At 44.5% G+C, this 27,533-nt stretch overlaps 1 protein-coding gene across 5 annotated transcripts in view; it reads right to left on the reverse strand.

Annotated features, from left to right (window-relative positions):
• Nucleotides 1–27,533, reverse strand: part of si:dkey-3d4.3 (ras guanine nucleotide exchange factor F) — a 180,430-nt gene that overhangs the window by 103,247 nt on the left and 49,650 nt on the right. For all 5 annotated transcript variants that reach the window (XR_010018039.1, XM_063048544.1, XM_063048547.1 and 2 more), the window contains 4 exons: nt 25,168–25,246; nt 13,504–13,553; nt 8,239–8,359; nt 1,312–1,498 (listed from right to left, as the gene is read on the reverse strand). Coding sequence is in view for 4 of the 5 variants with exons in the window: in XM_063048544.1 (XP_062904614.1) it covers nt 1,312–1,498; nt 8,239–8,359; nt 13,504–13,553; nt 25,168–25,246 (437 nt within the window). In the remaining variant the exon portion in view is untranslated. The remainder of the gene's footprint in view (nt 1–1,311; nt 1,499–8,238; nt 8,360–13,503; nt 13,554–25,167; nt 25,247–27,533) is intronic.

A 27,533-nucleotide genomic window follows, 5' to 3' on the forward strand; every position in this document is an offset into this window, starting at 1 on the left:
AGTGTAATGTGAGATAGATCGATACTCAGAGCAAAGGAATGTGGATTTGGTAGTAACAAAGGAAGAAGTAATGATAATTAAGGAATGGATGTATGATAGGACCAACAATAGTTGGAATGAAGTTGCCTTGCAAGTTGATAAGGAGTTAGAAAGTGTGTGGTATGCTGGCCTTCATTAGTTGGAGGGATTGAGGTCAAGAACCAAGAGATAATGTTGAAGCTCTGTAAAATCCTGGCTGGACCACACTTGGAATATTGTATTCAGTGTATATCGCCCCATTATAGGAAAGATGTGGAAGCTTTAGAGAGGAGATTTAACAGGACACTGCCTGGATTGGAGAGCATGTCTTATGAAGATGGGTTGAGAGAGCTAGGGCTTTTTAAGGCAGGTTCCTAAGGTTCTCATACTTGGTGATGGTAGTAGGGATAAGCTCCTACTACCTATAAAGTGCTCCAAATGGCATGCGACTCTAAAAGCCTCTGACAACCAAGGCCAACTTTTGGCCTTCATGTGTGGCTTAGCTACTAGGCCCAGTAGAACTGTTTCTACTGACAAGAGAAGGGGCAAAGGTGGACCATTGGCACCTCAAAAACCAGTTGCTTCGGGCAGGTGGGGCTCGTCAGTCTTGGACAACAGCCCGCCCAGGAGAAGGAAAACTCTGATTTTAAACCACTACTGCCTTGTGGCCACACCCACCCAGGGAAGAGGCTTCAGGAGTAAACCCCGAAGAAGAAATCCAGAGTCAGGGTCCCTAAGGCAGTCTGATATTGTTTAAAACTTCACTCTGGCAACCTCTGCGATGACACCGGTGCCAAGCTGTATCGGCACTTGCCCTTCCCTTGGACTACATCAGTGACGTGGAGAGGAGGAACCCACTGCATGGGCAACAGCTGGTTCTCCAAATCTTCCCGCCCAGGCTTGCACCCTGGAGAGGACACAGTCGACCAGAGGCGCAAACCCATGATCCCCTGGGATCGTCGGCTGCCTACTACTAATTTTAAGGCAACTGGAGGAAAGAATAGGGGGAACGTCAGAGGCAAGTTCTTCTCACAGAGAGTGGTGGGTGCGTGGAATGTGCTGCTGGGGTGGTGGTAGAGACTGTTACATTAGGGTCTTTTCAGAACTCTGGATGATAGAACAATGGAAGGTTTTGCAGGAGGGAAGGGTATGATTGAACTTAGAATAGGTTAAAAGATCAACACAACATTATGGGCCAAAAGGCCTGTACTTCGTTCTATGAATCTTTTTTGTTTCGTTCATTGGCAGAGCAATAACTTGGGATGAAATGCATCTGCTGCAGCCTCCATTTACCGTGCTTTAATCTTGGACCAAGTGCCACCAATGAAATCCCACTTCCAGAAGTCATTCTGCTCCACAAGTCCAACCAGTCCACCAAACAAGTACATGCCGCTGTTGTAGACAACTGCGGAGTGACTGTATCGAGGCCCAGGACCCACATCACCAGAGGAGGCCAACACTGGGCACCAAACCTTGGCTCCTGGTGAAGGAAAACAAAATGCAGTTTTACAATTTGGAAACAGCCATATACAGGCATTCTCTCATACTCGTAGACTTGGGTACAATTTTAATTCTGCTGGGTGTCTGGGTTGCTGCCAGTGGGACGGTTATCATGGTGTCATCTTTGGCTACTGAATACTGTAAACTGTACTTTTCCACATCTGCTGGTCGCTTGTAAACAAAAGACAGCATTTTCCCTGTACTGCTTCCAGATTACAGGATAGGCAAGAAGCCAGAATGCCTTTTGGTCAGCTGAACTTATCTCTCTGGAGAAAAATCCAATTTTCCATACACTCTTAAAGACAGAGGAGTCCACTGGGCCCACAATGTCTGCCAGCTCACAGAGAAATCCCATTCTCACAGTGGCTTTCCCTGTGACCTATTCTCTTTATATCCCCATCAACTGCCCCCAAACTCAGCACCTTACCTCCACACTGAGGGGCAACCTTCTCCCCCAGATATTGAGAGGTCCAGAATAATAACAGGCCCTTCCGGCCCATCAGCTCCTATCACCCAATTACACTTACAACCAGTTCTTTGGAACGAGGGTGGACAGCGGTGGGAATCGAACCCGGGTCTCTCGGCGCTACACCCACTGCTATGTTACAGTACCACTGGAATGAGCTGCCAGAGTAAGTGGTTGAGGTACTTCAACAGGTACAAGGGTAGGAAAGGTTTCAAAGTTCGAAATAAATTTTATCCAACTACACATGTATCACCATATACAACCCTGAGATTCATTTTCCTGTGGGCATACTCAGCAAATCTACAGAATAGTAACTAAAGCAGGATCAATGGAAGATCAGCCAGAGTTTGCAGAAGAAGGTTTACTGAGATATTTGGTACGCACAGCAAACTTAGCGGCAATCTTGGTTGGCATGGACCAGTAAGGTCAAAGTGCCAGAACATTGAAATATTACAGTGCAGTGCAGACCATTTGCTGACCTTATAACCTACCCCAAGAAGAATTTGACCCTTCCCCTCCTACGTGTCTCTCCATTTTTCTATACTCCATGTACCTAAGAGTTTCATAATTACTCTAAATGTATCTGCCTCTCACTTTCCACACACCTATCACTCACTGTATAAAAAACTTACCCCACAGAGTTGCACAGTGCATGCTGGGATTTCTGCAGGAGTACTGTGGTTACGTGGGGGGGGAGGGGAATAAGGATATTCGAACTGTTGCTTGGAAGCAGAATGGGGTGCAGTGCTGGGATTTTGAGCGAGGCTTTCAGTATTTAAAGTGGCACCCCTCAGTCTAGTATAGGATTTGTCGGGTCAGATTTCAGCTCACATCAGGCCATTTGAGAGTAGAATGTGGGTTTTCTGGCTTGTCAGTAAAGACAGAAGGCACTAACCAATATGCCTTGCACACCCTGCTTGTGTATTCATTGGATGGAGTCCAGTGACCAAAATTACAGATGAAAAATGTTCTCGGCAGCAAGTACAGCTGAAAGCAGATTACAGTGAAGTGTTTGTCCTTGTTATACAGTTGGGGATAAACCCAAGCAATGTCAATTCAGAAGATGTGGGAAAAGACAAGGAAGTGCAGTTGAAGCCAGGACAGATTCCTCACCTCGTCAATCAGTTAGGTGTACAAGATGATGAGAGGCATTGATCATGTGGATAGCCAGAGGCTTTTTCCCCCCAGGGCTGAAATGGCTGACACAATGGGGCATAGTTTTAAGGCGCTTGGAAGTAGGTACAGAGGTGATGTCAGAGGTAAGTTTTTAAAAAATTTTTTATAACAGAGTGGTGGGTGTGTGGAATGCACTGCCAGCGACAGTGGCAAAGACAGATACAGTAGGGTCTTTTAACAGGCTCTTGGATGGGTACATAAAGCTTAGAAAAATAGAGGGCTATGCAGTAGGGTAATTCTAGGCATTTTCTAGAGTAGGTTATATGGTCGGCACAGCAATTTCTATGATTCTATAAATCCAATCCCCTTAAAATTATGCCCCGTTTTATTAGCCATGTCTGCGCTGGGAAAATGCCTCTGACTGTCCACTCTATCCAAGCTTCTTATCTCATCTTGTACACCTTCATCAAGCCACCTCCAACCTTCCTTTGCTCCAAAGAGAAAAAAAACCTTAGCTTGCTCAGCCTATTCCCACAAGACAAGCTCTCTAAAGCAGGCTGAATCCTAATAAATTTCCTCTGCACCCTCTCTAAAGCTTCCACACCCTTCCTACAATGAGGAGACCAGAACTGAACACAGTACTCCAAAAGTGGTGTAACCAGAGTTTCATAAAGCTACAGTTACCGTGTGGCTCTCAAACTCAATCTCCCGTCTAACGAAGGCCAACAATGAAAATGCCTTCGTAACAACCTTGTCTACTTGCACAGCAATTTTGAGGGATCAATGGATGTGGACCCCAGAACCTCTCGGTGTGTCCACACTGACATTAACCTGGTACTCTGCCTACGGCAGGCCCAGCCACAAACCCTTGGGAACCTGGGTGGAAACTGGCGCACCCAGAGGAAACCCCAGTGTCACAGGGAAAATGGAGGAATGGTGCCAGAGGTCAGGACTGAACTTGGATTGCTGGTGCTGTGCCATCCTAAATTACTTCCTGCAATTGACTGCATTGTATACACCTCAACACGAGGTGCACCTTGTGACTTCCTGACTTTGGCGCTAAGCACTCCTTCAGTAATTCAAGGTTGTCTTGCCTCTTCCTGTCACGGTCCCACTTAATTTCAGACTGACTAAGTCCAAAGTGCCAATGTTTTCACACTGTCATGCCGCCTCATCTGTGGCCTTGGCCGAACGGTGACTCCCTGAGGCGTCAGCTGCACCCTCATTTACTCTTGGACAACCCCCATGCACAAGTCATCGAACTCAAACCATTAACTAATTCAAAAACAGTTGGTGGGCATGAACTTGTGACTTCCTAAAATGGGAATGGGGAGATAAAACTCCCCACAGCTGTTGTAATTTCACCACAGTTGTGCAGTGTGAGATTTAGCACATGTACTCTGCTATATGAATCCTGCCAATTCCGAAGGCGAAGATACAATTAGTTCTTTAATATAACCGTCACATCCTGTCTCTCTGACACCCCCCCCCCCCCCCACCATCAGACAGGAGGTATGGTAACATTAGGACAAGGAATGATTGGATGGGAAACAGCTTCATCCCCCAGGCCATGACAACCACTGAACTCCCTGCCACCACCCAGGTCTCAGTACTCGTGAAGCACCTGTAGTGGGGTACCGCAAGGCTCAGTGCTGGGACCCCAGTTGTTTACAATATATATTAATGACTTGGATGAGGGAATTAAATGCAGCATCTCCAAGTTTGCGGATGACACGAAGCTGGGTGGCAGTGTTAGCAGTGAGGAGGATGCTAAGAGGATGCAGGGTGACTTGGATAGGTTGGGTGAGTGGGCAAACTCATGGCAGATGCAATTTAATGTGGATAAATGTGAAGTTATCCACTTTGGTGGCAAAAATAGGAAAACAGATTATTATCTGAATGGTGGCCGATTAGGAAAAGGGGAGGTGCAACGAGACCTGGGTGTCATTATACACCAGTCATTGAAAGTGGGCATGCAGGTACAGCAGGCGGTGAAAAAGGCGAACGGTATGCTGGCATTTATAGCGAGAGGATTCGAGTACAGGAGCAGGGAGGTACTACTGCAGTTGTACAAGGCCTTGGTGAGACCACACCTGGAGTATTGTGTGCAGTTTTGGTCCCCGACTCTGAGGAAAGACATCTTTGCCATAGAGGGAGTACAAAGAAGGTTCACCAGATTGATTCCTGGGATGGCAGGTCTTTCATATGAAGAAAGACTGGATGAACTGGGCTTGTACTCGTTGGAATTTAGAAGATTGAGGGGGGATCTGATTGAAACGTATAAGATCCTAAAGGGATTGGACAGGCTAGATGCGGGAAGATTGTTCCCGATGTTGGGGAGGTCCAGAACGAGGGGTCACAGTTTGAGGATAGAGGGGAAGCCTTTTAGGACCGAGATTAGGAAAAACTTCTTCACACAGAGAGTGGTGAATCTGTGGAATTCTCTGCCACAGCAAACTGTTGAGGCCAGTTCATTAGCTATGTTTAAAAGGAAGTTAGATATGGCCCTTGTGGCTACAGGGGTCAGGGGGTATGGAGGGAAGGCTGGGTTCTGAGTTGGATGATCAGCCATGATCATAATAAATGGCGGTGCAGGCTCGAAGGGCCGAATGGCCTACTCCTGCACCTATTTTCTATGTTTCTATATTATACTGTTCACTTTTTAAACTTGTCGTAAATTCACTTTGAGCTGAATATCAACCTTCTGGAGTTTATTTTATTATTTGTTTGTGGTAATATTACTTTATGTGTTAAATGAACTGCGTTGTTTTGTTTGGTGCTATAGATGTGTACAGTTGAATGACATTAAATTTAAACTTGAAATGCCTATAGACACCACTCATGAAGGCTTTTTGGTTTTCTTCACCAGCTGTAAAAACCAAGGAGGACTCACAAATTTCTAGACACACCATGGACAGCGTTCTAAATGGTTGCATCATTGTCTGCTATGGAGGGGCCACTGCACAGGCTTGGAAAAAGCTGCAGAAATTTGTAAACTCACCCAACTCCATCATGGGCACTAGCCTCCCCAGCATCCAGGATATCTTCACAAGGCAATGTCTCAAAAAGGTAGCATCCATCATTAAGGACCCCCATTGCCCAGGACATGCCCTCTTCTTGTTACTACCATCAAGGAGGCAGCACAGGAGCCTGAAGCTACACACTCAATGTTTCAGGGACAACTTCTTCCCCTCTGCCATCAGATTTCTAAACAGACAATGAACCCATGAACACTATTTTGCACTCTTTGTGCACTACTTACTATAATATATATATTTCTTGTAACTTACAGCATTTTTATGTATTGGACTGTAATGCTGCCACAAAGTAATAAATTCCATGATATACCATATTGTCAGTGATATTAAACCCAACCCTGACCCCATCCTTGAACACAAATTAGTTGTTTTCTCACAGTAATACTGTTCAGTAAAAATTTCCTGTATTTCCATTCATACTTCTGTGTTGTTTAATTTTAAAAATTTGAAGTGTTTTCACTAAGCAGAATGCTATGAAATTCATCTTTTCTTCCCCCACCCACTGAGCAAGATGCAAAACCCAAAAGCACGTGCCACTAGACTTGAGGACAGATTCTGTCCAGCTATAAGACTACTGAATGGTTCCCCAGTTAAATAAGATGGATTCTACCACACAATTTACCTCGTAATGGCTTTGTATCTTATTGTCTGCTGGCACTGCAGTACTTGATTCTGAATTGTTATGTTTTTCTTTGTAGTACCTCAATGTACTGCCATGATTAAATGATATGTATGGACAGTATGCAAAACAGTTTTATTTACTGTACCTTGGCACATGTGACAATAATAAAACGAGTTACCAATCTTACCATTTCACAAAGACCATCTTTCCACAAACCTTCCCTTTTGTTCTCTTCACCATGCATCCCTCTCAAAAGTATCTTTAGAACTATCCAGTCATTAACAGATCCCATTTCTGACACGATCATGGATGGAAATGGCAACCTTCCATGCAAGAAAGATGCTGTGATCCTTATGAACACAGACAGGAGTAACAGGAAGCTATCTGGCGTTTGAACCTGTTCCAACGTTTAACAATTGATCCAGTCTTGACCTCAATGTTCTTTTCCCTGCTCGCTCCCTTTGCCCATCACTTGGAGCACTCTGAACAGTTTTGGGCCCCTCATTTAAGGAAGGATGTGCTGACCTTGAAGAGAGTTCAAAGAGAATCACAAGAATGATTCTGGGATTTAAAGGCTTCATTGTGTGAGGAACATTTGAGATGGCCCTGGGCCTTTGCAAGCTGGAATTCAGAAGAATGATGGCAGATCTCATTGGAAAGGCCTAGATAGAGTGGACGTGGAGAGGATATTTCCTATAGCGGGGGAGTCAAGGACCAGAGGACTCGGACTCAGAACAGAGGGACATCGATTTAGGACGGAGATACTCACCAGAAAGTGTTGAATCTGTGGAATTCCTTGCCCCAGGCAGCTATGAAGGCCGGGTTATTGGGTGTATTAAGGCAGAGGTTGACAGGTTCTTGATTAGTCCAGGTGTGAAAGCTTATGGGAAGAAGGCAGGAGAATGGGGTTGAGAGGAAAATGGATCAGCCATGATGAAATGGCAGAGCAGACTTGATGGACCAAATGGCCTAATTCTGCTCCTATATCTTCTGGTTGTATGGAATTCAAACATCTGTCAACAGTCCCTCAACCACTGTGCTTTCATACTCTACTTAGGAATTAGGATGATTTGCTACAACTTTTGCTTGTTTGTTCAATATGTGACATGGGCAATCATAGTCTTTCCATGACTGTTCTTGGCAAGTTTTTCTACAGAAGTGGTTTGCCATTGCCTTATTCCAGGCAGTGTCTTTACAAGACGGGTGACCCCAGCCATTATCAATACTCTTCAGAGATTGTCTGCCTAGTGTCAGTGGTTGCATAAAAAGGACTTTTAATATGCACCAGCTACTCATACGACCATCCACCACCTACTCCCATGATTTCACGTGACCCTGATCAGTGGGCGGGGGGGGGGGGAGCTAGGCAGGTGCTACACCTTTGCCCAAGGATGACCTGCCAGCTAGCAGAGGGAAGGAGCACCTTACACCTCCTTTGGTAGAGACATATCTCCACCTTGTCACCCACTTTTACTCACCAAAGCTAAAACTCCAGAATTCTTGGGAGGGTCCCACTATGTCAACATAACCTCCATAAATGAACATCTGAGCCTCAAACACCACAGCAGTGTGTCCCTTCCGATTCTTGGGTGCCTGTTTCTGAGGGAGCAAAAGGTAAATATAATTAATAATTTTCTTTTACCTTTTTTCCCCTGTTACCCTGTATCATGCACAATAATCTGGTAGAAAAGGATTCGTATCCTTGGCCCCCTGATAAAGTTCTTGCACTGGGCAAAGAAGAACAAGCCTGAGCAAACTGTTAGCATTTCTTCTTTGCCGATTTCCTGTTAAACTGTTAACGATCCAACTTCTGCTGCAAGGACACGCGAGTCTCTCATTTCATGTTGTATCTAAAATCTACAGTACTCTGCAGAAGTCTTAGGTACATATATATTATATATAACTAGGATGCCTAAGACTTGCAAAATACTGTAATTTTCTGTATTGCACCGTACTGCCACTGGTGCTGCAAAAAAAAAATAGCAATTTCCTTAGGTTACCTGACACTGCAAACAATTCTCAGGTGCTCTCCTTGCCTCAAAGTTTGATGAGAAGTAAAGATATTTGGTATTGGTGTGTTATAGTCATATGTATTGAGCTGTGGTGTAAATTTTAAGATTTCATCAGCTAGGAATTCTAATCTTGGCTAATATTCAAAGGACATTTATTAGCAAAGTCAGTATGCAGTATACAACCCTGATATTCATCGTCCTCACAGACAGCCACAAAACAAGGAAAAGCACGGAACACACATCAAAGTTGCTGGTGAACGCAGCAGGCCAGGCAGCATCTCTAGAAAGAGGTACAGTCGACGTTTTGGGCTGAGACCCTTCGTCCTGACGAAGGATCTCGGCCCAAAACATCGACTGTATCTCTTCCTAGAGATGATGCCTGGCCTGCTGCGTTCACCAGCAACTTTGATGTGTGTTGCTTGAATTTCCAGCATCTGCAGAATTCCTCGTGTTTAAGGAAAAGCACGGAATCCGTTTTAAGAAAAATATCAGACACCCTACGCGCAAAATAAAAGCACAAATCGCGCAAACGGCAAGAAAAAAGACAGGAAAACAGAATACAAAACACAAAATCACAAAGTCATCAAAAGTGTCCAGGCATATTCAGTGCAATCCCAGCACCACCTCTCTCACCATCTGCAGGACGCAGTGCCCGTCCGTTCTGATCAAAATCACACAAAACAATAAACTAAAAATGGGCATCCAGAAACATGTCATACCATGAACTACAGAGTTCAATCTGCAAACTGCATCAGTTAAACCTTGCCCAAAGCATTGTGGAATTAAATATTACACAGTACTTGGAAGAATTAAAAGGTGAATAAATCTACTTTTAGAAAGCATTTTAGAGAAGATACCAAACCAGTAACAGCTCAGGGAAATGCAAAGAAATTGGTAGAGGACAGAAAGCATAGGGACGATGGTTCTTTGACTGGAGAACCACTGTTGGTTTTCAACAGGGCTCTGCATTCATACAGTCACACAGTAGAGAAACTGGTTAATTGACCCATCTGCTCCATGCCAACCAAGACAGTCTTCTCATGAGGTCCCATTTGCCCACATCACTGTAAACCTGTCCTATCCATCTCCCTGTCCACGTGCTTTTTCAGCTCTATAAAACTCTGGTTAGGCCACATTTGGATATTGTGTTGCGTTCTGGTCGCCCCATTATTGGAAAGATGTGGACGTTTTAGAGAGAGTGCAGACGTGATTTAACAGGATGCTGCCTGGATTAGAGAACATGTCTTATGAGGAACGGTTGAGCAAGCTGGGGCTTTTCTCTTTGGAGTGCAGGAGGATGAGAGATCACTTGATAGCGGTGCATAAGATGATAATTGAGTTTATTACTTACATCCTTCATATACACGAGGAGTAAAAAACTTCACGTTACATCTCTGTCTAGTTGTTTACAATAAAAGGGCAGACAATATCACATAGAAATACAATTGTGTCAGCATGAATTAATCAGTCTGATGGCCTGGTGGAAGAAGCTGTCCCAGAGCCAGATGGTAGCAGCTGGAACAGTTTGTGATTGGGGTGACTTGGGTCCCCAATGATCCCATGGGCCCTTTTTACACACCTGTCTTTGTAAATGTCCTGAATAGTGTGAAGTTCACATCTACAGATCCTGAGGGGCAGGATTTACGAACATTTGGAGAGGTACAATATGATTAGGAATAGTCAGCGTGGCTTTGTCAAAGGCAGGTCGTGCCTTACGAGCTTGATTGAATTTTTTGAGGATGTGACTAAACATGTTGATGAAAGTAGAGCCATAGATATAGTGTATATGGATTTTAGCAAGGCATTTGATAAGGTACCCCATGCAAGGCTTATTGAGAAAGTAAGGAGGCATGAGATGCAAGGGGACATTGCTTTGTGGATCCAGAACTGGCTTGCCCACGGAAGGCAAAGAGTGGTTGTAGACAGGTCATATTCTGCATGGAGGTCGGTGACCAGTGGTGTGCCTCAGGGATCTGTTCTGGGACCCCTACATTTCGTGATTTTTATAAATGACCTGGATGAGGAAGTGGAAGGATGGGTTAGTAAATTTGTTGATGACATAAAGGTTGGGGGTGTCATGGATAGTGTGGAGGGCTGTCAGAGGTTACAGCGGGACATTGATAGGATACAAAACTGGGCTGAGGAGTGGCAGATGGAGTTCAACCCAGATAAGTGTGAGGTGCAGACATGAAGAAATCTGCAGATGCTGGAATTTCAAGCAACACACACAAGATGCTGGTGAATGCAGCAGGCCAGGCAGCATCTATAGGAAGAGGTACAGTCGACGTTTCAGGCCGGGACCTTTCGTCCTGACGAAGGGTCCTGGCCCGAAATGTTGACTGTACTTCTTCCTATAGATGCTACCTGACCTGCTGCGTTCACCAGCATTTTGTAAGTGTGAGGTGGTTCATTTTGGTAGGTCAAATATGATGGCAGAATATAGCATTAATGGCAAGACTCTTGGCAGTGTGGAGGATCAGAGGGATCTTGGGGTCCGAGTGCATAGGACACTCAAAGGTGCTACGCAGTTTGACTGTATGGTTAAGAAGGCATATGGTGCTTTGGCCTTCATCTATCGCGGGATTGAGTTTAAGAGCCAAGAGGTAATATTGCAGCTACATAGGACCCTGGTCAGACTTGGCGTACTGTACTCAATTCTGGTCGCCTCACTACAGGAAGGACATGGAAACCATAGAAAGGGTGCAGAGGAGATTTAGAAGGATGTTGCCTGGATTGGGGAGCATGCCTTATGAGAATCAGTTGAGTGAACTCGGCCTTTTCTCCTTTGAGCAACAGAAGATGAGAGGTGACCTGACAGATGTGTACAAGATAATGAGAGGCATTGATCGTGTGGATAATCAGAGGCTCTTTCCCAGGGCTGAAATGACTAGCATGAGAGGGCATAGTTTTAAGGTGCTTGGAAGTAGGTACAGAGGAGATGTCAGGAGTAAGTTTGTTTATTTGTTTTTTTTAAAAACGCAGAGAGTGGTGAGTGCATGGAATGGGCTGCTAGTGGCAGTGGTGGTGGAGGTGGAAATGATGGGGTCTTTTAAGAGACTCCTGGATGGATAAATGGAGCTTAGAAAAATAGACAGCTATGGGTAAAGTCTCGGTAGTTCGAAGGTAAGGACATGTTCGGCACAGCTTTGTGGGCCGAAGGGGCTGTATTGTGCTGTAGGTTTTCTATGTTTCTACAGATGTGCTGGGCTGTCTGCACCACTCTCTACAGAGTCCTGTGATTGAGGGAAGTACAGTTCCCATACCAGGCAGTGATGTAGCCAGTCAGGATGCTCTCAATTGAAGAGTGGACAACCAATGCTCTTTTTCCCCCCCAGGGTGAAAGTATCTAATAATAGAGGACATAATTTTAAGGTGACCGGCGAAAAGTATAGTTTTTTCAAATTGCTGAGAGTGGTGAGAATGTGGAATGCACTGTCAGGGATGGAGGTAGAAGCAGATACACCAGGGACATTTAGGAGACTGAGATAGGCACTCGGATGAAAGAGACATGGAGTGCGATGTGGGTGGGCAGTATTCGATCAATGACAACCAGTTTAGTCTGAAATGTGTTGCTATGTGGCAGCAGTGCATTGCAGTACATAATAAACTATAAATTACAGTATGTATATATACTAAATAAATAAAATAGTGCAAAGAGAGGAGAAAAGTAGTCTTGAAGTAGGTTGAAAGATTGGCACAAATTGTGGGCTGAAGGGCCTGTTATGTGTTCTATTAAATCTTGTCCATGTACCTGCCTCAACTACTCCCTTTGGCAGCTCTTTGCTTGTTATAGACCAGCAGCTGGGTGAAAAGGTTGCCTCTTGGGTTCCTTTCTCTCCCTCCCCTCTCACCCTAAACCTATGCAATGGGAGATACTTGGCAAACAGTTTGTAAACAAGCACTCACACGTGCAATGTAATAATGATCATTTTAAACAGCGTGGGCTGAGAGTTTGATATTAAACAGAACACAGATACAAGGGCACAGCTCTTTTTACACTGTTGTAAACGCTCTTTTACAGTGTAATAATGATCATTTTAACAGTGTGGGCTGAGAGTTCAATATTAAACAGAACACAGCTCTTTTGCAGCGTTGTGCCATAGGATTTTGAGTCTCTCATTTTATGTCATATTAAGATCTACAGTACAGTGCAAAAGTCTTAGGCACATATATATTATACATAACTACAACACAATGCCCAAGACTTTTTTGCACAATACTATAATTTTCTGTATTGCACTGTACTTCTGCCACACACAAAAATAATCATGACATATGTGAGTGATGATGAACCTGATTCTGATCTGGGTCTCTATTGTGGAATGAGAGTGGGAAAGGGATAGGGAGAGGGGAATCACGGTTGGGAAAGGGGGAAGGGAGAGGAGAGGGAACTGGAAGCACCTGAGAGACATTCTGTAATGATCAATAATCCAATCACCTTGCCTGGTGTCTCAGGGCTGGGTGCGTCTGTACCTGCACTACCCACCCCTTCCCCCCACTCCCTGGCCACCTGTCCCACACCCCACCCCCCCACGACGCTGGACCCTCACCATTCCCAACATCCTCTGCTCCCACCCGATTTACACACTTGATCTCCACTCCATGTTGACAATTACAGTACTGTGCAAAAGTCTTAGACTCGCCAGCTACATACATGTGCCTCAGCTTTGGAAAAAGTACTGTACATGCAGACATCTGCCCCCTCACATAGGCACAATGTAAATTTCTTACCACAGGCTCACAAGAAAGTGTTTCATGCCACCAAGTCCACTTCGCTGCGCCTAAGAAAAATAGAACATTATGATATGAAAAGAATAGATCATATAGATATGGCCATAAAGAGATGGTCTGGCCCATTGTCTAATGAGTACAAGAGTTAGGATGTTATGTTGACGTTTTATAAGATGCTGGTAAGGCCAAATTTGGATAATTGTGTGCAATTCTGAAAAGATATCAATAAGGTTGAAAGAGTATAGAGAAAATGTAAAAGGATATTATATAACATCAAGACCTGCATTAGGGAGAGATTGAATAGGTTAGGAATTCATTCTCTGGAGTGTCGGAGAATGAGGGAAGACTAGAAAGATATATACAGAATTATGAGGGGTATAGACAGGATTCTGGGCAGATGGAGCTCATCAGCTGTAGTTGGCGGCTCACCTAGGAGGAAAACTCTGATCCTAAACCTCCGCCGACTGTGGCTATAACCACTCATGGGGAGTAAACGCAGAGGAACATTCCAGAGCTGGGATCCCCAAGGCAGTCCTACGTTGAGGTCAACGTGGACAGGGAACTCCTGCGATGCCGCTGGTGCCAAACTCTATCAGTCTCTGCCGTTCCTTTGGATCCATCAGCCATGTAGGGAGGGGAAGTCTGCTGTGTTGGCAACAGCTGCCCTCCATTTTGTACTGCCCTGGCTGATGGTGCTGCACCAACAACGCAGTCAGCTGGGACCCCGACCCATGGAGGGACTCGCAGACAACCTATCCTTTTTCCACTGAGGTTGGGGGAGACGAGAACTAGAGGTCATGGGTGAAGTGTGAAAGGCAAATTGGTTAAGGGGAACATGAGGGAGAGATTCTTTATTCAGACAGTGGTGAGTATGGAAGTGGTGGATGAGGGTTTGATTTAAGAGAAATTTGGATAAGTACATGAATGGAGGAGTGTGGCGGGCTATGGCCCATGTGCGGGTTGATAGGAATAGGCAGAGTAATAACTCACTACAGACTAGATGGCCCAAAGGGGCTGTTCCTGTGCCGTGGTGTTCCATGCCTATTATTCTTGTGCTCATTCTACATGCTCAAGTGGACAAGCAGAGGGCTATTAACTGAGTTTATTCGTCACAAAATTCATTCGCTGCAAATCTGATTAAAGGTACCAAAAAAAAACACTATTTAAGAACATCGCAAATGTACACAATTCACACAGCTTCCAATTACATGACTGCAAGGCTTCCATATCACAGTTGAACTAAAATAGACTTTGTTTTACTTTGGAATTCTTTTTACCTAAAAAAAGCAAATAAACGATTTGGTGGCTTATACTGCTTTGATCAACAAAATGTCATGGATTTACGCAATTACGACCATTTCTCATCTGCATAATTATTCCACTGATTTTAACAGCTCAAATGGGTTCCTCTCAGAATAACAGGAATCCGATAGCATGCCAAGTACACAACTGACTCTTGACTAAATCTATGGCACAGCCCTCAGTTACTGCAAAACAGCATGTCATTACGAAGGTATTCTACTTTTGTTTGTCAGTGGTTGGACCGTGCCCCACTGAAAGGGGATATTGCTTTCCCGAGACCAAATTGTGCAATAGGCTGAGTGCGCATTTCAAAAACAGCATTCAGCATTCACAGTACAACAGCTACAGGGTATTCTGTAGATTTACTTTGTGTTTACTGGGATATCCCCGTGTACTTCCCACCAGCATGCGGCGGGGGCGGGGGGGTGGAATCATAAAGTTAGAGGAAGTATGGTGAAATGTGCATTAAAAACATGGGAAGAGAGTTATCAAGATAGAATATTCAAGTGTGTGAAATGTTTCTTGGCTTAATTCGGTTTCGCTTCCTGCCGTCCAGAGACACTGAAACATTAAGTCAAACACCATCAGAATCAGATTTAATATCACTGGCATTTGTCAGGAAATTTGTTAATGTTGCAGCAGAAATACAATGAAATACATGATAGTATAGAAAAAATAAATCAAATACAGTAAGTAGGTATGCATATTAAATAGTTATATGAAAAATATCACAAACACTGGAATAATAATAAAGTGAGGCAGTGTTCATGGGTTCAATGTCCATTTAGGAATCGGATGGCAGAGGGGAAGAAGCTGTTCCTGAATCACTGAGTGTGTGCCTTTAGGCTCCTGTACCTCCTCCCTGATGGTAACAATGAGAAGAGGGCATGTCCTGGGTGATGGGGGTCCTTAATGATGGATGCCGCCTTTTTGAGGCATCGCTCCCTGAAGATGTCCTGGCCACTACAGAGGCTAGCGCCCATGCTGGAGGTAACTAAGTTCACAACTTTCTGTAGCTTATTTCGATCCTGTGCAGTAGGTTCCCCATACCCACCATACCAGAAGGTGATGCAGCCAGTTAGTACTTCTGAAGAAATTTTCAAGTGTCCTTGGTGTTCTTAATGATGTCCACTAACAAATAAAAGTTATTTATTTAATATGTCTTGTTTTAGTGTAGAAGTTAATTTGCTGAAACTTGGATCATTAATTCCAAAACAGGAATTCAAATCCCAATAGAGCAGCTGGGGGATTTAAATTGAAGTAATTAAATAAATCAGAAATAATAAGTTAACAGCAGAAATGATAATTGTGAAACCACGGGATAGTCAACTTTGTGGAGGGAAATGGTCAGTCGACGTTTCAGCTCATCAGTACTGAAAGACAGAGGGGAGATAGTTAAGAGGCGAGAGGAAGAGCTGGCAAGCAATAAATGGATGTGCACTCAGTGGTTACTTAACATACCTTCTGTATCTAATAAAGTGGCCAGTGATTGGCAAATAGGTGGGGAGGGAGTGGTAATGGTGCCAGCAGCTAGGAGGGAATAGGTGGAAGTGACAAGTTTCTGACGATGAAGGAGAGGAACATAAAGGGAGGGGGAAGGGCGGTGCGTGGGGTGGGTATGATGGAAGGGGACCAAACTGGAGGAGTGTGTGGGCAAATGGAGAATGTGGGAAGATGTTGGTGATGGGGACCAGGAAGGGATGGGAATGTAAATTAAATCTGAATGCAAATTTTAGATTTAATCTACATGAACCATAGGTTTCTAAAAGCTGTGAATCACAGACCTAACAGTACTGATTAAAATTCATTTAGATATCTGTGGTGTGGATGCAAATCAGAAGGTGTGAAGCTTTAAAGAAAGCATTTTAAATATGGAAGTTTAGCTCATAAAATGTCTGCAGTGCTGGGCATGGAGATCTTTCAAATGAAAGAGTCTCAATGAGATGCCTGCTGTATCTTGTTTTCTTCAACAAAGAAGCTGCTTTGTATCTACCACTACTTTTCTCCGGTGACTTCATTCACGCAACAACACTTGGTGTCAGGAGTGGGATACCTTTGTGCAACCCACCGCGTGGCCAGTGATCTTAACAGTCTAAGTGGGTGAGTATTCTTTAAAATTAGTACTCACACTTGGATCTGTTTAGGTCGGTGGTACATGGGAACACGAGAGATTGCAAACACGGAGAGCTGAAGTGGTAGATACAAAAGCAGTGTGTGCTCGAGCATGAGTATTAATGTAAGAGAAGAAACTTTGTGCGTTAATTTGGTGAGACAGAGCTACCAGTTGTGATGGGTGGTTATTGAAGTTTCGGGATGCCTTTGGGGGTGTGTATACTCACTCCAGGGGCTGTATTTTTATGTCTGTGCACGCCTGCCTGTATCTTGATGTCACAGTTAGATTCAAGGGAATACAGCAGGCATCACGGGTTCAGGCACACAAAATGGTGGACTGCAGAGCACGTACTCTGCGGTTCTAAGTGTGTACTGTTTAATTTTTATCTTCCATTTATGTTTTGCGCAGTGTGGGAATTAGTGTGGAGATATTTCAGGTCAGGCAACGTCAGCCAACATCAGGCCGAGAGCCCTGGTGATCTGAGCCAGCCCGTGACTGTGATTACAACCATACCCTCAGGGAGAAGTAAATCATTTTGTCAGAGTCGCATGTGGGAATTCGGAATTCTGGCACAAGCGCAAGGAAGTGGTTGAAACTCAACAGATGCACCCTGAAGGTATACAAATGTTGGTAATAGTGAAGTGCCCGAGGAATATGTGGGACAGTATGGCCCAGGGGGTGAAGGATGGTACCTGGGCAACTACTGGGAACACCAGCAATGAAGAAAGATATCGCTCTTTTAAAGGGGATGTGAGGCAGTGGGGGGGGGGGGGAGTGAGAGTAATTTGGGAACGATAATGGCAGTGATTCAAAGAGCTGATGAGACAGTCATGGATTATGCAGAATGTAAATATCCAGCACGTGAGGAGTATTCAGGGTTGGATAATCCAGGGAGGGACGACCCAGTCTTCCTGAAAATGACGAAGGAAGGCCTGAGCTCAGCCCACCAGCAAGTTTTAGATCTAGGGACAGCAGTGGGGTCGACCTATTCTACGATGGTTTTGTGGGCCAGTGAGAGAGACCAAAGAGAGTGCAAGAGAAATCGTAAAGTGGCTACAGTGGATGCAGCTGCTGTGACGTCACGTCACAGAGGGTTTGTTTTGTGTGCCAGCAGCTGAGGCACAAAGCAAGGAATTGCAGAAATAGACATGGGAGGGTAAAGGAGTTGATATGCTACAGATGTGGCCTGTTGTGTCCAAAAAAAAAGGGGGGAAAAGAAAAACAGGCGAAAGTCACAGCAGACACACAATCTCTCACCCCATCAACACCTAATCTGACCAATGTCTATTGATCAGATCATAGAACTGGTGAAGATGGCTTCTAGGTCAGAAAAATAGCTGGCGGCAGCCCCCATTGCCACCTAGTGACCTGTGGATGTGAACAACAGCACTGTTAGGGGACCGGCGATGCAATACGTTAGTGGACAGGGGCATCGGTACCGGTAACTGACCTACCCTTGCCAACAACCAGACAGGCCATTTATATCAGGGGTGTAGGAGGGAAAACAGTGAAAGCAGAAAGAAGCGAGTCACAAATACTAGAAATCTGGAGAGCAGCTTCCAGTCTATTTCTGGGTCTGTCCAAATATCGAGGTTTCTATCCTTGGAATAGATATCCTTAGGGAAGCAGGGGCTGTTGTAGATTCAGGAAAGGGAGAAATAATATGGACAAGCCAGGGGCAGCGAACATGTACAACCAACAAAGGACACACTAGACAGCATAGCTGTACTGACAGCTGTTCACAAATCAGTAGTGATAGTTAGAGAGGCTGGAATGAATCCTGCAAGCACCATCCTAATGGTGGGGTAGGGGGGGGGAGAAAGAAAGAGAGAGAGAGAAGGGGCAACAGAGGGGATTTTGTTATAGATGGGTCTCAGAAGGTACAGAGATGGGAAGCCACAGACTGGGCGGGCCGTGGTGAAGGGAACAGAGAAAGAATTAGCTTTAGGAGCACCACCAGCAAGTTGCTCAGCTCAGGTGGTGGAACTGGTGGCCCTGACAGAAGCACTGTGCTACGGTAAAACCAGGCGAGTAAATATATACTGTATACAGACAGCCAGTATGCCTTCAGGGTGGTGCACGATTACCTGATGGCATGGGCACGACGAGGATTTGTAACTTCAACAGGGGCAGGTATTCAACACGGGCACCTAATACAACTGCTGCCAGCAGACAGTCTGCCAGCAGAGGTGGCAATGATTAAAGCAAAAGCTCACCAGAAAGGGGAGGGCAAGGAGCAGAAAGGAAATGAGTGGGCAGACACCAATGTGAAGAAGGCAGCAGAGGAACACCAGACAATTGAAACTGCAAGTGTGCAGGAAGAAATGAAGGAAGCCAGTTTAGTGAAGTTATATGAAGAGGTGAAGGCAGAAGAGAAGGAGCAATGGCAGAGAAAGGAAGCAAGGGAGAGACCAGATGACAGCAGGACTCATGAGGAGGAAGGAGTCACGGTGGCCCCACCATTAGGCAGATACTACTGAAGTTACATCATGGGGCAATGCATCAGAAGGCACAGTGTGATCACGACCCTCTGGCAGGACTGTTGGTGGCCAGGAATAGGAGAGATTGTTGAGAAATTCTGCCACCGTTTTATCATCTGTGCCCAACATAACCCTGGTAAGGACATGAAGCTACAGCTGGCAAACCAGCCACAGCTGAGGGGACCCTGGGAAAACATCCAGATGGACTTCTCGACCCCCTGCCCAAAAAGCAGGGGAAAAGCTACTGTCTAGTAATTATGGATCACTTCACCCGGTGGGTAGAGGCTTTCCCAACAAGGGACTGCACCGCCCGCACCACTGCACAGATTTCAGTTCAGGAAATCCTCCCGAGGTGGGGAACCCCAGTTCAGGTGGACTCAGATCAGGGAGCACATTTCACAGGGAAACTGATGAAGGAAATGTGCCAACTGTTAGGGATTTGACAACAGTTTCACGTACCCAACCACCCTCAGAGTTCAGGGATAGTAGAAGGGATAAACGGAACAATCAAGTATGCGTTAGCTGAAGCTACAGCTGAGACAGGAAACATACAGGTTGATGTATTACCAGGAATCCTGATGAGATTGCACGCAACCCCAAACCGCACGTTGGGTCTCAGTCCCTACGAATTATTGACGGGGCGAGCAATGCAACTCCCTTATGGGGTAATTACGGGTTGCGAGGAGCCTGGGGCTTACAGGGGTAGAACGACAGTGTATAAAAGACCTTTGTAACCAACTTAAAGTGTTGAAGGACCGAGCGAAACAATAGCAGCACATTGCTGATCAGAGAAAGCGGGAGAGAGAGGAGATGGTCCTCAAACAGTTGGATGACCAAGTCATGGAGAGGGTGCTGCATGAAAGGCCAGAGTTTGCTCCCAGATGGTACTTTTAACAAGTGACATTTGTGGCTGTGTGCAGACTCGGTGAGGCAGCAAGTGGAAACACTGGACTCAGGTTAAACCGTACGACTCACCTTACTGTTGCTCCCACAGACAGAGCTGGAGATCAAGTGTACCTAGTAACCTGGACAAGCCAGCAAGCACTGTGAGGGTCATGTTTTTTGACTTCTCCAGTGCGTTCAACACCATCCGCCCTGCTCTGCTGGGGGAGAAGCTGACAGCGATGCAGGTGCTTCCCTGGTGTCATGGATTCTTGATTACCTGACTGGCAGACCACAGTACGTGTGTTTGCAACACTGTGTGTCCGACAGAGTGATCAGCAGCACTGGGGCTCCACAGGGGACTGTCTTGTCTCCCTTTCTCTTCACCATTTACACCTCGGACTTCAACTACTACGCAGAGTCTTGTCATCTTCAGAAGTTTTCAGATGACTCTGCCATAGTTGGATGCATCAGCAAGGGAGATGAGGCTGAGTACAGGGCTACGGTAGGAAACTTTGTCACATGGTGTGAGCAGAATTATCTGCAGCTTAATGTGAAAAAGACTAAGGAGCTGGTGGTAGACCTGAGGAGAGCCAAGGTACCGGTGACCCCTGTTGCCATCCAGGGGGTCAGTGTGGACATGGCAGAGGATTACAAATACCTGGGGATACGAATTGACAATAAACTGGACTGGTCAAAGAACACTGAGGCTGTCTACAAGAAGGGTCAGAGCCGTCTCTATTTCCTGAGGAGACTGAGGTCCTTTAACATCTGCCAGACGATGCTGAGGATGTTCTATGAGTCTGTGGTGGCCAGTGCTATCATGTTTGCTGTTGTGTGCTGGGGCAGCAGGCTGAGGGTGGCAGACACCAATAGAATCAACAAACTCATTCGTAAGGCCAGTGATGTTGTGGGGATGGAACAGGAATCTCTGACGGTGGTGTCTGAAAAGAGGATGCTGTCCAAGTTGCATGGCATCTTGGACAATGTCTCCCATCCACTACATAATGTACTGGGTGGGCACAGGAGTACATTCAGCCACAGACTCATTCCTCCAAGATGTAGCACAGAGCGTCATAGGAAGTCATTCCTGCCTGTGGTCATGAAACTTTACAACTCCTCCCTTGGAGGGTCAGACACCCTGAGCCGATAGGCTGGTCCTGGACTTATTTCCTGGCATAATTTACATATTACTATTTAACTATTTATGGTTTTATTACTATTTATTATTTATGGAGCAACTGTAACGAAAATCCAATTTCCCCTGGGATCAATAAAGTATGACTATGACTATGATTATTACAGAGAACCTAAGAGACGAACACCAGCCAGCCACACCAGACCTGACCCACAGCAAACAGACACTGAGAGTGTGTTAGAAACCCGTCAATAGCAAGCTAAAGTGTGGTGGTGAAGGTACTCTGTAATGAAAGCTGGTTGCTGAAGGTAGATGATTAGTTGAATAGCGTAGAACAGAAAAGATATTGGAGAAAATAAATAGGGAGGGATTTAAGTTAAAGCAGAGACAGCAGGTTTCACAACTATCATATTTCTGCCGAACGGGGAGTGAACACAAATGAGCTGGGCCCTTTCGGCCGTTGAGCTAGCAATTGACCGTACAGTTCAGACGGGTGTGCCAGAGGGGAGAGGTCCTTGCAGTCATTCAAATAGAGAAAGGGTGAAGACGAGGAATGTGATTAAGCTGCAATCGGCCAGCAGGGGAGGAGCATTTCCAGGCATATCAATGAAGTTGCATTTCTAAACGCTATTGTTCAAATTTCTGGAACATTTTCTCTGCTTAGCACTTTATAGGTAGTGATTAGGGATGATAAGCTAGATGTAGAGGCACATAAAATTATTGGCGGGGGGGAATTCCGAGGCAGGGCATTCTTGCTGCCCTATTTGAGTGGATCCTCCTTAAAGCTGGCCTTTCAAAATACATTTATTATCGGTGTATAAATTATAGAACCTTGAGTTTTCTTTGCTTACAGGCAGTCACAAAGCAAGGAACCAAAAAGAACCCAATTAAATAAATAAGATCAATGCCCCCCCAGTGCCCACAGCGAAAGAGAAAAAAAAAACACAATCAAGTCATATAAATAATAGAAGCAAGCAACAGCATTCTGAACCAAACTGAGCCCTTAGATCCAAATCTCCAGGTAGGCCGAAAGCCTCAGTATTCAGTTCATCATATTAGCGGGGCAAATCGCCACAAAGTTCACAGACACAAAGCACAGCAGAATATTTAGAAAGCATTATAAATATGGAATTGTCCTTTGATACATAAAATATGTGTTGTGCTGGGCATAGGGAGACCTTTCAACCGAAAGGGCCTCAATATGATGCCTGCTGTATCTTGTTTAGTTGAATAAAGAAGCTGCTTCTTATCTACCAGTGCTTCATTTGGTGACTTCATTCACGCAACAGCCACTGAGTCTGAATATGAAGTGTTCTTCCTCTAGCATGCATTGAGCTTCAACATACAGTAGAAGAGACCAGGGACAGACATATTGGTGTAGGAACTGGAAGAATTAAAATGGCTGACGAGTGGAAGGTCCAGGCAGCCAGGCGCACCTTCGCTTTTTGGTTAATTATGACGTGAGACAATCTCTCCATTTATAGTGTTGTGCAGATATCTTGATAAATCTTCTGAGTTCATGGTACTTCCAGTGATATTGCTTTATTACCCTTGTATTCTCACTCCTGCAGGAAGCAACTCAAGCCATACCCTACCGGATTCTTCTGATAGTTCTCATGACAAGTCCCCAAACAACCTAACTCACACACAATTCTTCCTTCCTCCTTACATATTCACAACTAATCATATTTATGGCTTCTTCCTGAAAGCCTCCTCTTCCTAAATGGTAGCCTTAGTGTGTCTTTAGCAACTGATGACCTTCTCAGATAGGTAGGCAGAATATCAGGTACATGGCAAATTGGTGGCAGCTGCACTGGACTGAGTGTGGTCACATCAAGGACCACGCAGGTCAGTTTTACTGCAGGCTTCTGACGCAAAATACATTAACACTGCTTTGATTTCCTTTTGGTTTGTAGGAGGACCTAAATGGTTCTTAGTGTTGTCCACATCAAAACTACAGTAGGTCAAACCCAATTTCCTTTTCTATCTGAATTTACATAACAAAATGGATGGGATATGACTGCCTGGAATTATTATGCAAGTACTCCCCAAGCTTGATTGTGTTCTTTGGTACTTAACTCTAGTTTAACTGATCTCTAACAATTAATAATGACTTTGCTCATCAACTGCTTGCTTCTGCTGTGGAGATCTACAAGCCAGAGAAATAAAAACTATTGGAAAACAGAATTAAATATGGAACTGGTATTTTGTCAAGCAATTCTCATCTGTTGAAAATGGCCATTAGTACTAACCAGCTTTTTAATTTTAGTAACACAATTAGCAGGCGTTCGCTACATTCATCTCAACACTCCTTTCCCCCGCCCTCGTCAGAATACTGTGCATGCCCCTCCGTTCCTATTAAGTGGGGTAAATTTCTGCTTTGAACAGTTCATTTCACAAATTCTATACATAAGGAGTATAACAACTGACAAGATGTGAAACAACTCAGTCCCATTACAGCTCTTGAAATGCACTCAGCGGCCACTTTATTAGCTACCCCTTGTACCAAATAAAGTGACCACTCAGTGTACATTCATGGTCTTCTGCAGCTGTAGTCCATCCACTTCAGGGTCTAACGTCTTGTGTGTTCAGAGATGCTTTTCTGCACACTTAGTAATACCTGGTTATTTGAGTAACTGTAGTCTTCCCGTCAGCTTGAACCAGTCTGGTCATTCTCCCCTGACTGCTCTCATTAATAAGGTATTTTCACCTAAAGCAGCGGTCCCCAACCACCGGGCCGCAAAGCATGTGCTCCCGGGCCGTGAGGAAACGATATGAGTCAGCTGCACCTTTCCTCATTCCCTGTCACTGTTGAACTTGAACATAGGGTTGCCAACTGTCCCGTATTTGCCAGGACATCCCGTATATTGGACTAAATTGGTTTGTCCTGTATCTCCCCCGCTAAGGTAGAGCATTCCTATGAAACCTTTCGTGCTGAAATGGCGTAAAGCGAAGAAGCAATTACCATTAATTTATATGGGAAAAATTTTTGAGTGTTCCCAGACCCAAAAAATAACCTACCAAATAACACATAAAACCGAAAATAAGTAACACTAGCATATAATAAAAGCAGGAATGATATGATAAATACACAGCCTACATAAAGTAGAAATAATGCATGTACAGCATAGTTGGGAAGATGAAGGAAAAACCAATTTGTGGGGGGAAAATAATCGGCTCGTACACGCATGCGCACACAGGTGCCCGCGCAAGGCTTCATGGTCATGGTAGTCTTTTCCTGGGGTAAAGTGTCCCGGGATTTGACTGCTACTTTTGTCCCTTATTTGGGAGTGAGAAAGTTGGCAACCCTAACTGTAAAAGACATGTTGAGGTGAGATTAACCCTACTTGAACACCATCCCCCCCCACCCCCCCCCGGATAGCCGGTCCGCAAGAATATTGTCAATATTAAACCGGTCCGCGGTGCAAAAAACGTTGGGGACCCCTGACCTAAAGAACTGCCCCTCATGGGATGTTTTGTGTTAATCGCACCATTCCTTGTAAACTCTAGAGTGTGTGAGAATCCCACAAGATCAGCAATTTCTGGAGTTATTTAAACAACCCCGTCAGGCACCAACAATCATTCCACAGTAAAGTCATGTAGATCGCATATAACTGAACCTCTTTACCACAACCTACATAGTTTTATGCATCAAGTTGCTGCCACATGATTGGCTGATTAGATATCTGCATTAACAAGGTGTACAGGTGTACCTAATAAAGTGGCCACTGATTGTACTTTTCTCTTACCAATATCATAGATCCAGAGAGGAGTTTTCCCTTGGGTATAAGCAGAGTCCACCATTCCACCATACATGTAGATTATTCCCTTTCAAAATAAAAAAAAACAGAAAAAAATCTCAAAATATAAACATAAGAGGTTCTGCAGATGCTGGAAATGCAGAGCAACACACACAAGATGCTGGAGGAGCTCAGCAGACCTACTGAGCATCCGTGGAGGAGAATAAATACTCAATATTTGGTGCTCTCAGAAGGACAATACCAACACCTCCAAACTCAGTACATAACTGGTGTGTTCCAACCATGGGACCATGCAGGAAATCTCTGCTACTGTCTTTCGAGAATTTTGATATCATTTAAGACCACAGGACATAGGAGCAGAATTAGGCCATTCAGTCCTTTGAGTCTGCTCCACTATTTCATCATGGATGATTTATTATCCCTCTCAATCCCATTCTCCTGCCTTCTCCCCATAACCTTTAATGCCCTGACTAATCAAGGAACTGTCAGCCTCCATTTTAAGTATACCAATGACTTGGCCTCCACTGCCATCTGTGGCAATGAATTCCACAGATTTACCATCCTCTGACTAAGAAATTCCTCATCTCTGTTCTAAATGGACATCCCTCTAATTTGAGGCTGTGTCCTAGACCCCCCGGTAAAGGAAACACTCTCTCCTCATTCACTCTGTCTTGGCCTTACAATATTTAATAAATTTCAATGAGACCCTCCCTTCATTCTTTTAAACTCCAGTGAGAACAGGCCCAGAGCCAGCAAACGGTCCTCATACATTAACCTTTCATTCCCCGGATCATTCTCGTGAACCTCCTTAAACCCTTTCTGATGCCAGCAATTATTGGAGATTGGATGCCACAAAGCGGAATTGTTGGCTTTACATCATTTTGCTCAAAGCTGCGTGGGATTCATTAGGTGGATTATACTTGTCCTGCTTCTTTCTGCTGAACATGACATACACTCAGTGGCCACTTCATTGGGTACACCTGTACACCCGCCAGTTATGCAAATATCTAATCAGCCAATCATGTGGCAGCAACTCAATACATAAAAGCATGGAGACGTGGTCAAGGGGTTCAGTTGTTGTCCAGATCAACCAACAGAATGGGGAAGAAATGTGATCCAAGTGGCTTTGACCGTGGAATGATTGTGACGGGATAGTTTGAGTAATTCAGAGATTGCTGATCTCTTGGGATTTTCACCCACAAAAGTCTCTATAGAGTTTACAGAGAATGGTGCTAAAATCTAAGATGATCCAGTGATTGGCACTTCTGTGGCAAAAATGCTTTGTTAATGAGAGAAATTAAAGGAAAATGACCAGACTGGTTTAAGCAGACAGGAAGATGACAGGAAGTGAAATAACCACATGTAGAGTATGCAAAAGAACATCCCCAAAGTCGATGGGCTACAGCAACAGAAGACCACACTAGGTTCCACTCCTATACCTAATCAAGTAGCCACTGAGTGTACTGTAGATAGGTGGCCAGTTTTCTACATTGAATGACAGCTAACTGTATTGTAACTACACCAAAAAGTTGAATGACCTGTGGCGCGGTTCTTCAGCGCTGAAGTTGGGACTTCTGGCCCTAAGTCTCTGCTGGATCTAGTACTCTCATCTTGGATTGAATCAAAATATGTTTTAAAGGATGGCTTCTGTGATGGTGGCAATCCCAGCAGGAAGCTGTAACAGATCATTCCCGCCAGCATCCCTGGCTGAATATGGGTCACCCAACAGCTTATTCTGATGTGCGTCACACCTATGAGGGCCAGTCAGGGAGACCTGCTTGCCTACCTCCTTCACTCTCCGAAGTACCTTTTCACATGCCATTATTGACAGTTTTCTGCTTTGATAGCTGCCTTTCTCAATGTGTCGAGAAAAATTAAATCTTTAAACATCTACATATTTCAATTACAACAGATTTCGGTTAATTGGGACACACTGGGACCAGTACAGTTTGGGCCAATTAAAAGGCTGTCCCAACTAGCCGAAGTTTCATCGAAATAGTTGAAAAGGTATAAAAAAGACAAACTATTATTGAGTATCAAATTACATTTAACTGAAATACAGAACAAACCAGAACACTATCAATACTGCTACAGTACTATAAAACTGTATTAGTTCCTAATAATATCGAGGGAAAATGCCGTGTCCTTTTGATTGACTGTGAATGAACAGAATCAACACAGACCCCTAGTGCAGATAATGGCCTGCCCCATGTAACGCCTTCAACAACCGCATCCTCCATATCTTCATTTTCATTGTAACATTCAAAGTAATTGCCGATACCTTCAAATTCTTTGTAGCTCATAACTTTTAGTAGTAAAATAATTTCATTTACATATTCTCTGCCATTTCTGGC

Source organism: Mobula hypostoma, chromosome 5, assembly GCF_963921235.1.
Source record: "Mobula hypostoma chromosome 5, sMobHyp1.1, whole genome shotgun sequence".
NCBI lineage: Eukaryota > Metazoa > Chordata > Chondrichthyes > Myliobatiformes > Myliobatidae > Mobula > Mobula hypostoma.